At 45.1% G+C, this 15,616-nt stretch overlaps 1 protein-coding gene across 7 annotated transcripts in view; it reads right to left on the reverse strand.

Moving 5' to 3' along the window:
• MYO7B (myosin VIIB) overlaps nucleotides 1–15,616 on the reverse strand; it is a 58,094-nt gene that overhangs the window by 31,672 nt on the left and 10,806 nt on the right. For 6 of the 7 annotated variants that reach the window (XM_054074127.1, XM_054074131.1, XM_054074128.1 and 3 more), the window contains 14 exons: nucleotides 13,804–13,988; nucleotides 12,838–12,959; nucleotides 12,051–12,193; nucleotides 11,846–11,959; nucleotides 9,560–9,713; nucleotides 8,546–8,622; nucleotides 8,117–8,236; nucleotides 7,749–7,891; nucleotides 6,274–6,484; nucleotides 5,016–5,151; nucleotides 4,628–4,788; nucleotides 3,307–3,357; nucleotides 1,446–1,583; nucleotides 335–487 (listed from right to left, as the gene is read on the reverse strand). In XM_054074127.1, the coding sequence (XP_053930102.1) occupies nucleotides 335–487; nucleotides 1,446–1,583; nucleotides 3,307–3,357; nucleotides 4,628–4,788; nucleotides 5,016–5,151; nucleotides 6,274–6,484; nucleotides 7,749–7,891; nucleotides 8,117–8,236; nucleotides 8,546–8,622; nucleotides 9,560–9,713; nucleotides 11,846–11,959; nucleotides 12,051–12,193; nucleotides 12,838–12,959; nucleotides 13,804–13,988 (1,908 nt within the window). The remainder of the gene's footprint in view (nucleotides 1–334; nucleotides 488–1,445; nucleotides 1,584–3,306; nucleotides 3,358–4,627; nucleotides 4,789–5,015; nucleotides 5,152–6,273; nucleotides 6,485–7,748; nucleotides 7,892–8,116; nucleotides 8,237–8,545; nucleotides 8,623–9,559; nucleotides 9,714–11,845; nucleotides 11,960–12,050; nucleotides 12,194–12,837; nucleotides 12,960–13,803; nucleotides 13,989–15,616) is intronic. The other variant, XM_054074132.1, reaches the window with a different exon arrangement.

Here is a 15,616-nt window from a genome sequence, read left to right on the forward strand (position 1 = left end):
ACAGTATAATGAGTGAAAGTGCTTCAGCTCCACGGTCAAGAACAGGAGGAACATGAGCACGTCGCCAAGCATTCCAGAGTTCAAGTGCAAGGAGGATGTTAGAGACCTCAGAGAAGTGTGATTACAGAAAAGAAACATCTGAGGGCAACGGGGATGCCCTCCTGCCTGGGATGTCTGTGTGGAGTAGGTGAAGGACAGCTGGACCTAAAAGCACTTGTACCGTTTCAACTAAGGTCCCAGTGAGTATGTAGGTATTTAGCTACTGTAACTGTGGTGACAGCTCTCCTCATTAGGAGGAGTTAATTAGGCTTAGACCAATTTTGTGCTAACACACCTGTTCCCGAAGAGACCAAGGTAGCAGAACTCTGTATCTCTCAAAGAACTCCTCAAAGCTGTAGCGAATGGGGTAGCCAGCTTTCCTGATCCGGATGGTCTCCATCATCCCTGAATATCGCAGCTGTTTAATGCACAGCTCCCTGTCGAACAACTGAAAGGGAAAGCAATCAAGGAGGAGGCTTAGCAGTGAAAGAAGCTACATATGCAGCATTGCTCAGAACATATCTATTAACCTCTAACCTCAGAATGCCTGCAAAATGGCCTACTATGCTTTTTTAAATAGCACTTCTTATTTCTTTAGTGCCCTAAATTATTTCACCATAGGCATAAACGACTTACCCCAAAGGGTCCTCAAACTTGTGTTTATTGGCAGTGGAAACAGTCCATTAGCTTCAGTCCGCCTTTAGCAACTGTTTTCGACTCTAGAACTGCAACTTCAGATGAACAATATATTGTTCATATAATTTTGCCGGTTTGAATAACTGCAGTAGCAGCGGAGGCCCTTTGGGCATAGTCATGCAAAACACAGCACGAGTGCTGTTACTTTCTTGTAATGCAGATTAGAAATAGGCTCACGAAGCCGCATGCAGTACTTTAAAAGTTTGTAAGTCACCTGACCTCCTGCACACAAGGTTTTAAAGCACATCTGGCTTGTGATCTCCTGTGTTCCCGCCAGGCATCTCCATGACAAGCGCGCTTCTCTTCTCCTATAGCATCAAACTAGGTTCCAACGCCCCTTTCAAACACCAACAGATCTACTATTCTCCGTCAGGCTATTTCATAGTATGATTATTGTTGGATCCTAATGTTTTTTGTTTGTCCCCCTGTTGAGGGCCTAGAAACTCTCCAGTTTTGTCTTTATCTTTACAAGCAAGGCTTTTACATCACCTCCCAGGAATTAAACCTATGTGGTTTTTGCCACTTGTTATGATGCTTTTGGAGCTGTTTTGGTAGATTAACAATGCTATATCCTGCCACCCTTTTTATTCTAGTAATAGCCTGTATGCCAGCTCTTCTTAGCTGAAGTACAGACAGATACACAGCAACTGACAGCTTCTTCTCATTAAAATGTTTACTGAAGACCAGACCTTATATTGCTAAAACATTACCAGGGGTTTCTTGTAGTCATTTGGTTTGATGCAGCGGATGAAGTACGGCTGGCAGTGCTCAAGGATTTTCATTAGTTTCTCCAGGGATTGCTTGAACTGTCCTCCCAGAGTAGAGAGCCGTTTGGTGGTATCCGTGCCCTGGGAAGAGGAAGCACACGCCGACTGCGACATCATTCACTGTGAGAGGGTTGGTTAATAAATCTATGTGTTTTTGTACCATGTAACGGTATCACACAACTGCCAGAAAAAAATATTTACCTACGTGGGAGCTAAATCTGCCCTCTGTATCTTATTAATTTGGGGTTATTCTTACAAAGAAACCCCACTGAGCTCCTTCACCTACTTTGGCACTAGGTTTTAGCAGTGGGGGTGTCTGTGGTAGAACAAAGTCCACCCTTAGGAGCCTGCATAAGCCTGACTCTTCCAGCCAAGGCTGCATTTAGTGTAGGGCCTTGGTGACAAGCTGTTATTCATGGTGAGAAACAGCCACTCCCAAAGCAATAATAACTTCCAGGCCAGATGTTCTGCTGCCATCTCATAGCTGACTAGGAATGCTGAAGTTCCAGAACAGCTCATTTCTTTGTGATTAGCATGACTTGCTCATTAATACCACAGTAAGCAGTGGAGGATAAGGTCTGTTTATGGCTGTGTGCTTCATGTCTCACCACTCCTAGGTTGAATTTTGACCCCAGTTGCAGTACTGTAACCCCAGAGGGACTGCACTGGGCTGTGATTAGCTCCCAACTTCTCCAGCTCTTCGGAAAGCACAGTTCCACCTCTGTCTTTTTGATACAGATCATCACAATAGGCTGAAGCTTCTACCTCCTAGTATGTTAGGGGCACCTTAAATTGCAGATTCCAAGTAATAAAAGGACTCCTCTGGCCTTTCACATGCAGGCACGGAGTTAACCATTGCAGCACAGTATAGATACTCTGTTTTTTCGGAGGGTTATGGTGAGTTGTAGGGGGTTTGGGGTTTTTATCCAAGTAAATAATTTGGAGTCCTGTGGCTCTCCTCACTTTCATGGACTTTACAGTACCTCGTTCTGCTGGTTCTTACATTTAAAGTGGCTTCTCCAACACTCTAGTTGCCACCTTCTGCTTTAGCTACAGGGCAATGCTGCCCTCCAGCGAGCAAACATGCCTTTGGAAAACATCCTGGGAATGTCTCAGCAGCCCTGATGCATCTTAGGGCTAGCAAGCATCTGTTCCAAGTAGATATTGTAGCAGCATATACATGTTTAAGCTGTCTAAGAGTTAAAAGCAATATACTTTCCAGATCTTGGAGATCTTTCTGCTGTACCAGTAAGTCTGCGAGATGGCCACACAAATCTGAAGCCAATACTCTCATGATCTCACACATACAACATTGTTAAAGCTGAATTTGTTGTTGAGATGGTGGTGGCTCTTGTCCCCTGGTGAGTCAGGAGAGCAAGTCTGAGACCTCAGCACAGTTTATTCTAGCACTTCATTCACTGTCCTTTTCTGCTTCTTAGGCTTCCCAACAGCGGCCCAACCGATTTGAACTTAATAGAATCATAGAATCCCTAGATTGGAAAAGACCTTTGAGAACATCAAGTCCAATCGTATTGGGTATTGCAGCTAACTTCTGTGCATTTTGAAATGGGCAGTAGCCCACACTCAGTATCTCCTTTCTTGACATGCTGCTGCACTTTCTAAAAGTAAAGAAAGGGGGTTTTTTTTAATAACACAACCTTATTTATAGAGAAAAAAAGAATAAAGCAATGTAGATAGACCTGCTATTTAATCTGAAGGCATTCATAGCATTTAAGAGATGCTAAGCCAGTTCTCTGTTGCTGCTTGTACCACTTCTGACATTCTTCTCCCCCAGGATGTTTACCTGTCCATGGCCAGATGTTCTGGACAGCAGGAAGCCACATTGAGATAGAGACTGAGGAAGAAAAGAGATGATCAGAAAACAGCGACAGGAGAATAGACAGATGACAGGTAAGATAGCAAGGTGACTGTTTGTTCTGTACCCTGACAGGAAAACTCAAAGATGTAAACCTAAATGCAAACATCCCATCACACCGTGCTGACGCTCTGCAGGTACATACTCAGAAATCAAAGTATGTGAAAGAAGAGCAGGGCAGAGAACTTGAACTCTGCCCCACACTGTTTCCAGTCCACTGCTCTTTACAACCTCATTTTCACTAAGCCCAGAACCAGGCTGCCTCCACCACTAGGCATAAATGTTTCTGTCATAATTAGCCCTCATGAGCTTTCCCACAAAGCCTCTGGGCTGGAGGGAAAGCTAAAGCTCCAGCAATATGTGGGGCAGTGAGACTGTGTCTACAGGTGTCCCTGGGAGCAGGAGGAATGGTATCTGTCTGTGGCAGCACAGCTTTTTGCTCCTTTGTGCTAGCCTGTCAGCCCTTTGCAAGAAGGAAAAGGCCAGGACTCTCCTGCCTGTTGCCCAGCCAGAACCCTTGGTGTTAGGGTCCAAGCCATGGGCGATGTGTGCAGCATGGCAGCAGTTTAGCTCCTGGGTTCTGGACAGGTTCTGGCTTTGCAGAGGGGTTTCTGACTGGTGCCTTGTTCCAATGAACCTTTTCAGCTACAGTTCCCTCTGCTAATTTACACTCATCCTGGTGATGTAGATGAAGCATGGATGCCCAGGGAGGTGCAAAGCAACCCTGTCCAGTTAATGACAAAAATGTGTGTGTAGCGTAAATCATGCTTCTGCGACAGCCTGAAGGCACAGCTACACAGCCAGGGATGCAGGCCCGGCAGACAGGACTGACATCAGAACCATAGAATATAGAATATAGAATATAGAATACAGAATACAGAATATAGAATATAGAATATATAGAGAATATAGAATAGTTTGGGTTGGAAAGGACCTTAAAGATCATCCAGTTCCAACCCCTCTTATTCTTCCTTATGTCCAGTCTAAATCTGCCCCTCTCCAGTTTATACCCATTGTCCCTCGTCCTATCACTACAAGTGTTTGTAAACAGTCCCTCCTCAATTACATCACTCTTGTTTACAGTGTGACACCCGAACCTGACTTTTCCTACAGACTCCTTTGCAGAAATGATTTGAATGAAAGAGACAGGGATTTGCAGAGACAGTGCAAAAGAAAGAGGCGGTCAAGAACAGCCACAGCCTTATGGAAACAAATGGGTTGTTTCTGCAACTCAGTGCAGTAAGCCAACCTTGTAGGTCTGGTCAGCTCCAAGATGCCGGATGGTCCCACGTCCCAGACTAGGTGGGGTTGTTTCCACCTGGAAAATCTCTCGGAGGAATTTGTTTTTGGACGAATGAACCACTCGCATTACATTAGCACTCAGCGTGTCCCGATTTTTCTCCAGGAAATCTGTATGATGGAAACAAAATGAGTTTGTCGTCTCTGCAGTCCGCTGGCTCTGGCTCCACTCTGTACAGCTAAAATCCAGTTCATTTACAGTAACTTGCAGATTAGTTTAAAGTAATCCTCCTGACCTCCTGATCTGACTTTAGATCAACACTCCCCTGGAGTGCCACAGAGCCAGGGCAGGTCTTGCCCTTCTCTTCACCCTCCATATCCAGCAGAGATAGGCTCACCTTTTGATTCATAAAAGACAACCCCAGCAAAGTGGTTGATGCCAAACTTGGTGTCATGGACACTTTTAGGTGGGATGTAGATGTTACTTTTGCCATGAAGGGAATTGATTTTGATGAGCATGGTGGCATCTGTGCCCTGGAAACAAATACAGGCGAAAAAGGACCGTTAAGCAGATTCCCCCCAGCACTCACCTAAACTCAGTGAACAAATAGAAGTGGTGCTCAGAGATAACAGAAGCTGAAATTCTTCCCCTTATTTGTGTAACAGATCTGGAGGAAAGTAGTGTCCTCCCTTTTACACAGGCCCCTCTCTCTAGTATCAGTACAGAAAACAGCACCAGAGCATAAAGCTTAGTATTTTAGGGCTTTACAGAAGCCAACATAACATTACTGACCTCACCAGATATGCTGAGGATTTCCCACATCTTTGGACCTCCCAATCGTAGCTCCTCACCAGCCTTGCCATGCCATCCCACCCCACCCAGCCGTGCTCTGGGGGGTGCATGCTACTTCTCCCAGGCAGGCACAGTTCTTCTTTCACTGCCCAACTGGGAAAGACTCAAGAGATTCCTGGGAGAAGGCTACCCTGAGCAGATACCAGTCAGCGTGCCTGGATCGTGACTTCCACAGGCAGGTAGCTGGGTGCTTCTCTTCAAGGGGTGTCATCACAATCTCATTCCTTTGGGGAGCACGTGGGGCTTGTTTTTCTGGACAAGCTCACATTGCCATCTGATTCCTGTACCAGCACTCCTGCTTAGCCTCACCGTGCCCTGGAGACTGAAAATGCTCTGCAGGGATGTCTGAGAACAGGGATGTCTGCTCCTTTCATCTCTGCCCTTCTGAGCAAGATGCCTGGCCTTTGCAGAACAACATTTCCTCACAACAGCGACATTCCTTAACTAAGTCTGTCATCCAGGAGAAGAAAGAGCAAGCTGCAGCCCAGACCAACAGCACAACAATACTCCAACAGTATGTGACTTCAAGGATTTCCTAAGAAGCCCTTGTAAAATGAGCTGGACTCCTTCTCTCTGTGTGGAACAGCTGTTAAGAGTTTCAACAGCGACGTACCAGGAAGAGTATACTTCACCAGAGTGATGCATTTGTATAGTGAGCTAATTTAAAAGGAACATACTCGAGGAGAAGACATTGCCTCTCACAAGGTATCCAAAAGCCACCTTTGCACTTTTCTGTGTGTAAAGTGAAGCATTACCTGTAAGCTGTGCAAAGCCAGGCATTACAGGCGAAACCAGAAAATTACCTTTGGGAACTTGCTCTCTTCATCAATGAGGGAGATGATATTCATAGGCTTGAGCGCGATGACTTCCAGAGCCTGGCGGTTATCAGTAAAGTCAATGTTATTCCAGGCAATGTTCTCCACACGGTATTCCTCTTGCTCCAGCTTGAAGACATGGCGCACAAAGAACTGCTGGAGGTGCTCGTTGGCAATGTTAATGCAGAGCTGCTCAAAGCTGGGGGAGAACAACACCCATGGTCATCCTTGGCCAGAGCTGCACTGCTCTGTCTGTTTGTTTATTCTCTGTATTAAATACATATCAAGATATACTACTGCTATGTTCCACAGTGTTAGTTCACCACCACTGCATGCTGCCAGTCTTAGCAGTATCAGGAAGGCATCTTCTACTATGATAAAGATAAGCAGAAACTGGTAAACATAAGTCAAGTGATGACTGAGTGTTGCTGAGTAAGCAAGGAAAGGTCTTGTAAGTGTTTCAAGAAACTCTGTGAATACAGCTGGACTGAATGAGTGTGTGACATGGTTTCACTTGCATTGGCACTACCACTTATTCTGTTACTCCTTAATGCTGCACTTGAACTTCATTACCTGGTGATCACTGCGGCACACTGTGTGTGTCTCTGGAGTGCTCACCACAGTGAGGCTCCACGTGGATTGCAGCCTTTGGGAACAGCATAAAATAATAAGAGAGGACACAAAAGATAGAAGATTGGCTGAGCAGATCCTAGGCTGTGTTCCAAAAGTCAGTAAGGAATATTTTGTCATTGAAAGCAAGCAAAATGGATCAATTGAAATGGATTGGAAAAGACTGCAGAATATGTGCTGCCAGTTTGCAGACGGCTGATGGTACGGTACCGCACAACTGACAGAACTGCTGCCTCTGGAGAGAAGGGCAAACAGAAACAGTGCTTTGGGACTGCAACCACCAGCAGGAGGGGTAGCAGCAGGACAAGGGTATACTGACTAGGTATTTTGCTGGCCTGTCCTCAAGAATAGAGAACTGAAGCAGCCCCCAAAAGGGACGTGAGAACGTCGTGCAAGGTGGAAGCATGAGCTGAAATGGGAAACACAGCACAGCCTCCTTTGTACTGTGTGCAAAATGTATCCCAAGAGACATCACGCCACGGAACAAGAAAGTTTGGCACACATGACGTAATACACCCTTTCCTAGTGGCTGCCTGCTCGTAGCAGCTTCATAGCCATCTCCTCCAAGAAAGTTCCTGAGGTTTTGGAATAGACATGTGCAATGGCTGCACCAAAATGAAGGCATGGAGAGGAGGCAGAAACAGGACCAAGACTGAAGACAACTGGGATCTGTGCATGGTTATCATTGGGAAAATTCGGTGACAGAAATGTCACTGCTTTTCTGAGAATCGGGATGAGAATGAAAGAGCATGTGTCTGCCTGTTTTTTCATCCCTTCCCTTTACACCAGCTGCTCTTCAGCTTCCCAGTGGGAATGAAACTAGAGCCTCCTACCTGTTGTTGCTGAAGTTTTCAAACCCAAATATGTCCAACAGCCCAATGGACTGACGTCTGTCTTTAGCTTTCTGAGAGGTTGGGTTGAAAATGGCTGAGTTGATCTTATTCACTATCCACAGGAAAATCCGCCCATATATACCCTAAGAAAAAAATTAAAGAGGGATTAGGACCTATCATTACAGTTTTTGGATATAACTTACTGCCTGCTGTCGTCCTGCTGCAATGGTATCAAACCGTGCCTGAAAACTACGAGGGGCTGGAGGCCTCCGGGTGAATCTTTGCCCCCTAAAGCTCCTCAAGTAGTAAGATCACCAGCTCTGAAAGCATCCCCAATCTTTAAACAGAGAAGATGTAAGCAGCAGTACCTTCACAAAGGCATCCCTCCCATTTGCAGCTTGAAATACGTTCAGAGGCCTGGACACGCTTTCTCCTCGGACAATGATGGAGAGGTTTGTAAGGCTGTTCTGGAGTTCACTGGAGTCCACCTGGAGGAACAGTCATGGCAACCCGGTCATTCCAGGGAGATAAAAGAGATCCAGCAATGTCTGTCTCAGGAAAAGGGCCGTGACAAACTGCCTGTCCAGCAGCATTCACTCGTGGCCTGCTGTCCCAGTTCAGGTTCTCCTGGCTTGGAGAGACAGCTGCAACAGTTGAGTGTCAGCAGGAAGGAAGGGGGCATGCCCGTCGTGGGTGCATCCATACCTAAACACTCCATAGAGACACGCTTTGTCAACGTGCTCAGGGAGCAAGAGTGAAGGGGAGAACCCGTAGGAGAAGATGAGAGAGTCCATTACCTCAAGTAATTTGGTTGCGATTGAAAAATGTGGTGAGTCCATCACGTCAGAGCAGTCCAAGTTGTCGTACACAGCCGCTACAATGAGAAAACAGTCAATCTCAGGGTGAATCATTTCTGCTATGTTAAGGGGGGCTGTGCTGTTATTGCAGCTGTGTTTCAGTAACCCTGTAGCTCTGGGAACGTGGAAAGGCAGTAAGTTTCCTTTTGAAACTCCCAGGTTTGATGATTTTACTAAGGAGGGTCCTGATTTCACTCAGGGATCCTGGGATGTACGGGGCCCTCACAACAACAGGCTAAAAATATAGTAAAACTGACAAGGTTATTCATTTTAAATAGTAGCTACAGGGGATCTAGGGAAGTGGTATCTGACTTAAAAAAAAAGTGTTTCTGAAAATATTTTTTTTCTGTGTATCTGACTTGTGGGAAAATCAGACAAAAAAAGAGAATGAAGAAAACCCTCATTTTAGCAGCCAGCATTAGTCCAAATAATCCAGCTGGCATCATTGGACTGGTCCCTCTATATCACAAAGTGAGCAGGAGTTCTTTTCTAAATCGTGAGAGCTTCTGGCACCTCTGCTGTGTGTCTCAGGCTGTGCCATATCCGAAGAGTCCTTATGCAGGTAAAGTGTTCACGAAACCCATGCAGGAGAATTGACTGCAATCATCTCCACAGCAAGCATCCCTCCATCGCCCCCATGTCCTCCGACTTGCGCAGCACAACAATCAGCAAATGTAACATGGCATTATATCATCTGTTGTTTCAGTTAGTATGACAAGGGCCTATTTATAACCACGGAAACCTGACAGCATGACAAAATAATAATAATAATAAGATGTTTTGCAAAACACCAGGCAGTGGAGTCACGAATCAGAATTTCATGGTGCTTATCTCCCTGCCCTTCCAACGCTGTTCACCCAGAGAAGCACAACCTAATCTGTAGAGGTAGAAGGGGCAGCATTGTTAGGCCATTAAACCTGGAAAAAGGCCAAGCACAGACAATACTGAGTTTACCTTCAAACTCTACATTGCCCAGGTGCAAGATCGCAGCCAGCAGCTTGCTGATGTCCCAGTGTTCAGAATCTGAGAACATGAGGATCTTCATAGCCGAGCGAATGTGGGCATAATCCTTTGCGTCATTCCGGCCATCGCAGGACATGCAGTTGCCCTGCAAGACACCACATCCACAGGTAAGGAAAGTAAAATCCTCCCAGGACCCATACAAGGAAGAAAGGACCTGCAGGCTGACAAAGCTTTCTACATAGTGTGGATACCCTGTGAGCCACTTGCCACAAGACATAAGGGAAAAACCTATTTAGACATTCTATATGCTCTTCCCACGGCTATTTCTTCCCTCATCTCTGCTCTGAAGAAGAACACATTAGCAGAGAGCTAAATAATGTATTTCTCCAGGGCTAGTCTGAATCTTGGGGAAGCCAAAAGGAAAAGGTGAGAGGAAGGCTGCTCTGGAGCATACAAAGACAGGAGACTTTGACAAGGTTACCTACGCATACAAGCCCATGCCTGGGTTTTTTGGTTTCCTCTCTCTGCTTTATCAACAATTACAAGCCCTAATCTCAAATAAAAACAAGTAGAATTGGATCAATACCAGAAAGCAAATCTCAAAATAAGAATATTAGGATATAGTGGAAAGCAGGTGGAAGCATCCAAGGCAGCATCAGAACCTTCAAAAAGCCTGCACAGCGTGTCCTAGGATGCTGCCCCTGATAGAAACTATTTTCAGCCCTAGCAGAGATGGGAAAATGCCTTTTTATCCCTGTTATTACTGACAATATAGTGTGATGATTACAAAAGTGAAGTATTCCTAGGCATTTCTGTTTACAGCATGTAAACATGCCAGCCTGTGCCAGGAGCTAACCTGAGCAAACCTGTGGATATTTTCTCCTTTAGTCTAATCCTCCTATCTCAGCATTACACTGCCCTACTGCTGACCCAGGGCACTTTTTATGGAACAGCCAATGTGATCTTGCACTCATCAGCTCTTGCTGCAACATCACTTCTATTTTGCAAACATCACCTGTGAAAAATTTTCCAGTAATTTTAATGATTTTACTTTTGAGATTCCAGAAACAGCTTTTATAGGCTGTCTTTCTAGTTTCCTCTGAAACTAGATGCCCAGCTCCCATTAGCTTTATCAGAGGCAGGACTTTGCCCATTTTTGCCACAGCTGTAGAACAGCCCAACTCAAGCCAAATGACACATTTAATATAAGGTATATGCACAGGCTAAAGAACAGGATGTTCATGATAGCTTTCACGCCCTAGACTAACTAATTGGCTATTTTTAAAAATCTCACCTATGAACATCCCAGTCCTGCCACTACAGCAATATAAACCCAGGCAGGGACATTAACGTCAGCTGCTGGAGGTTAGATTGAATGCCAGCTTCCTGCATTAGGTGGATAAGATTTATCAGATGTAAGGAGCAGGATTCTTAGCACTCTTTCTGCTTATTCATTTTCCTTTTAGGTGTATATACCTGATTAGTAATCTCTCTGGTATGAAATCCCTTGCATTCATCTGAAATCTGAGCGCTTGTGAAAGTGAGGGATATTTCCCACCTGCATTAAAATGTCCTTTATGTTTCATAGAATCAAAGAATCACAGAATGTCCTGAGTTGGAAGGGACCCACATGGATCAACCAGTCCAGCTCCTGTCCCTGCACAGGACAACCCCAACACTCACACAGCATGTCTGAGGGCGTTGTCCAAATGCCTCTTGAACTTTGTCAGGTTTGATGCCATGACTGCTTCCCTGGGGAGCTGTTCCAGTGTTCCACCACCCTCTGGGTGAAGAACCTTTTGCTCATATCCAACCCAACTCTCCCCTGGTGCACCCTCATGCCATTCCCTTGGGTCCTGTCATTGGTCAACAGAGAGAAGAGCTCAGCGCCTGCTCCTCCTGCCCTTGTGAGGAGGCTGTAGCCTGCGATGAGGCCTCCTCTCAGTCTCCTCCAGGTTGAACAGACCAAGTGGCTTTAGCTGCTCCTCACATGGCTTCCCCTCCAGACCCTTCACCAGCTTCATGTCCCTCCTTACGTTTCCTAAGTCTGACTTCGATAGAAAGCTTTGAACTGGCACGTGCTGCTGGTGGACATTACAATAAGTCTCTGAAACCGAGGCTCACAACACTTTTGGTGTTACTGCTTTAGGTATTCTAAAGATAGGACTGTTCGTTCATATTTGATAACTACCCATCTGCAGCTCCTATTGATTGTAACCGCTCAGAGGGAGAAGCAAATGGCAGAGGCACAATGGAGAGGAAAGTAGAGACTATTACCATAGTGAGATAAGTGTACTCTGAAGCAGTGCCCAGATTCAGCATCTTTTTCTGCTCTGTATTCATCCCCATTAGCATGCAGTAGAAGATGTGGTAGTTTCTCTCCTCTGGAGCCTAAAAGAAAGAAATAGGCCAATGGACAGCCTTGTCAGCATATGCTTGTGACACAGGAGCAGGCAGAATGAACATCTGCCAGTGCTCTCACCTGCCGGCAAACCCGGGACTTCTCCAGAAGAAACTGTTCAATCCGAGCTCCTTCTATCACACCATTTTGGTTGAAGTGGATATCAATATATTTCCCAAAGCGGCTGGAATTGTCATTCCGAATTGTCTTGGCATTTCCAAAAGCTGATACGCAAGGGACAGAGATAGTATCTGGATTACTGCAGTTAATGAACATCAGGTCTATTTTTTTATGCCTGTCTTTTTTTTCTGCTGGTATTTCCTATGTTGTGTTCCAAATGACAGTGCTGACAAGTCTGATCTCAGACTGCCTCTAAAAGAGAGAGGCAGCAGTACTGTCGATCTAGATAATTGGGTCCTAAAAGACCTATTCAAATGATCTAAACATGCCCTGTACCTGACCAGCCAAGAGAGCTAGGCAATTCTGAAGACCTCCCAAAGGATGTGCTGGGAACACACTTGGTCCCTCTACAGAGAAAGCTGGGCGTCTCAGGGAGCTGCCCTACGGATCAACCTGTGCTTGGCCACTCACTTTGCACGATCTAGTGCAAATGCTTAACCAGCGGTTGTTACTCTGGGTTATGCATTCCCAAGGGCTCCTGTGCTCCTGACAGTTGGGAGCTGCTGTGGACTTGACGGGGACATGGCAGAAAAGCATAGGGAACTTCTGCCCTGCATCACCAGTGTTTCAAGAGTTTGAACAGTTACACAAACACACTGGATCAAAGATCTGTTTCTGAATGTTTTATCCCGATACAAAAATCCTGAGATACAGGTGATAAATCAGGAGTGTTTACTAAACAACCCACCTTCTAGAATGGGGTTGGCCTCCAGGATTTGCTGCTCTATCCAGGAATGCTGACCGCTGACAGCTGCCAGGAACTGTAGTATTAGCTTTGTACTTTCAGTCTTCCCAGCTCCTGATTCTCCACTGCAGCAAGAAACAAGATCATTACAGGTTTTCTTTCTTCTTTTTTTTTTTTTTCTGGCTAGGCTGGCAAAATGTCAGACCGAGTTAAAAAAAATCCCCAAAATCCTGTGAATGGCGGATGATACTGTCTTTCATGGAGGGCTGGAGAATTTTAGTTTTCCATCATCTTATCCACTAAAATTAAAATTGAAGTTGTTTTTTTAGGCTTAGGCTGAGGACTAAATCCTCCCACTGATTACAACCAAGCAAATCCATGGATGACATTCAGCACAGTGCAAATTAAATGACCATTTTGCTTTTGTTATTTAAAGCATTACTAGATTTTCAATGCTAGTCTCAGCATAGCAACTGAGATGCCTCAGCTACAATCAGATATTATGGCAATGAGACTATCGGGTTCTTCACACTGAAGTTTAAGAGAAAATGGATACATGTTACGTGTTTATAGGATGAAGAAAGCTTCCTTCTACCTTCAGGTTAGCAGATGCTCCAGGAAATCTCTATTCTCACTAAATACATGTAGTGTAAGTATTCTGTCCCCAAGGTAAAAGATAGCCCTGTATCACACAAGCTCATATTTTCTATCTGTAGTGCCCATGCACAGAACGTATCACCATGGCCAAAGATTAGGGGGGAAAACGATGGACTTCAGAAATCCCTTGCTTATGCTCTACCTTCTGCAGCCCTAACTGAAAATGAAGTAGCAAGGAAGAAAATATTTCCTTCTTGTTGTCTTTACTGCTATCTGTGCCTTTCCATTTGGAAGATCTCCTGTGTCCACAAAGGTGCCTCAAAACCACAGCAGACTTGTTTTCTGCTACTCATCCTCTCTGAGTCCAGTCACCTGATCACACAGCACTGGTCTTTCTTATTCCTCTTCATATTGAAATAACAGTTGTCTGCAATGGCGAAGACGTGAGGTGGTAGCTCTCCAATCCTCCTGTTACAGTACAGTCTGATCTGATCGACAGTGTAGAGGGGCAGCAGCTGGTATGGATTCACTGCTACCAAGATTGATCCTGTGTAAGTCTGCAAAACAGTTATGAATGTTACCTCTAGCAGCAAGCCTGCAAACAGAATACAACCAAAACCACTCATATAAATCTTAACAGAGGCAGGAGAGAAGCCAAGGAGATCCTTAGTAATGCTAGGTGAGGCTGGGAGTCTAGTTCCAGACGAGTCCAGAGGAGGCTACAAGGATAACGACTGGAACACCTCCCATATGAGGACAGGCTGAGAGAGTTGGGGTTGTTCAGCCTGGAGAAGAGAAGGCTCTGAGGAGACCTTATAGTGACTTTCCAGTACCTGGAGGGGCTACAGGAAAGCTGGAGAGGGACTATTCACAAAGGCTTGTGGTGATAGGATGAGGGGCAATGGGTACAAACTGAAGAGGGACAGATTTAAACAAGACGTAAGGAAGAATTTCGTCAAGATGGGAGTGGTGAGGCACAGGTTGTGGCCCAGGTTGCCCAGGGAAGCTGTGGCTGCCCCATCCCTGGAGGTGTTTGAGGCCAGGTTGGATGGGCCTTTGGGCAGCCTGATCCAGTGGGAGATAGCCATGCCCATGGCAGGAGTTGGAAATGGATGATCTTTAAGATCCCTTCCTACTCAAACTATTCAATGATTCTATGATTCCTTGTTATAGGCTAATATCAGATATCTCAGGATATGGAGGGTTTTGCAAAAGGAAGAACCTGGCTATAACCTCCTTTCCAAATCACAGCTCAGTTCACTGTCTCAGGCTAAACCACAAGAAAGTCCAATTTGACCTGGCATTTTTATGTGTTATCATAGGCTGTCTTGTAGTGGTTTATTAAGCTGTTTTTGTGTACTAGTGCAGCTGTAGCTGAACTTTGCTAATGGGCAAAGTAATGCTTGTGTTATTGACACAGTCATTTCATAACATTGGTAAACATCAGCACCATTGAAATGAAAGAGGCAGTTGAAGGCTGTGGAAATGCAAGGCAAAAATATTGTTCAAGTGTTTCACCATAAGGCAAAGACAGACTGGTCTAATATAACAGGTCTATACATACATCTTGGAGTTCTAATTGCAGAAGCTATAAAATTAGTCCTTGTTTACACTAAACATCACCACATCTGTGGTGTAAGAGGCAGCTCCTCTCCTGCAGCGTATACAACATGGGAGGCAAAGCATGGAAAAACCTGAATATGTTATAAACTGGGAACTAAGGAACAAAGAAACTCAAAATGCCGAATTGCTCAGTCACAGATAAAACCTGTAATGGACAAGAAACAAAGGAAAGGTGTCCTAAATATCCAAACTTATTCTTTATCTATTTTATCACATCAAAACTGAGTAAACGTTGACTTGGACTGGAGGACAATCCAAATCCTGTCAGTGCAAGCAGTTTGACTGATCCTGTAACACAGTTGCAGGTAATAGCAGCGCTAAGCTGTGACATGCGCTGGATTTAGTTCACTGCGACTCACTGGTGGAAAATGATCGCTCGGAGAGAAAGTAAGCAGGGTCACTACCTACGTGTATCCCTGGGATTTCAGAGACTGCTCTCTTCTTCACAGCCAGAGTATCATAGAATCATAGAACAGTTTCGGTTGGAAGAGACCATAAAGATCATCCAGTTCCAACCCCCTGCCGTGGACAGGGACACCTCCCACTGGATCAGGCTGCCCAA

The sequence above is a fragment of the Cuculus canorus genome, chromosome 9 (assembly GCF_017976375.1).
Source record: "Cuculus canorus isolate bCucCan1 chromosome 9, bCucCan1.pri, whole genome shotgun sequence".
NCBI lineage: Eukaryota > Metazoa > Chordata > Aves > Cuculiformes > Cuculidae > Cuculus > Cuculus canorus.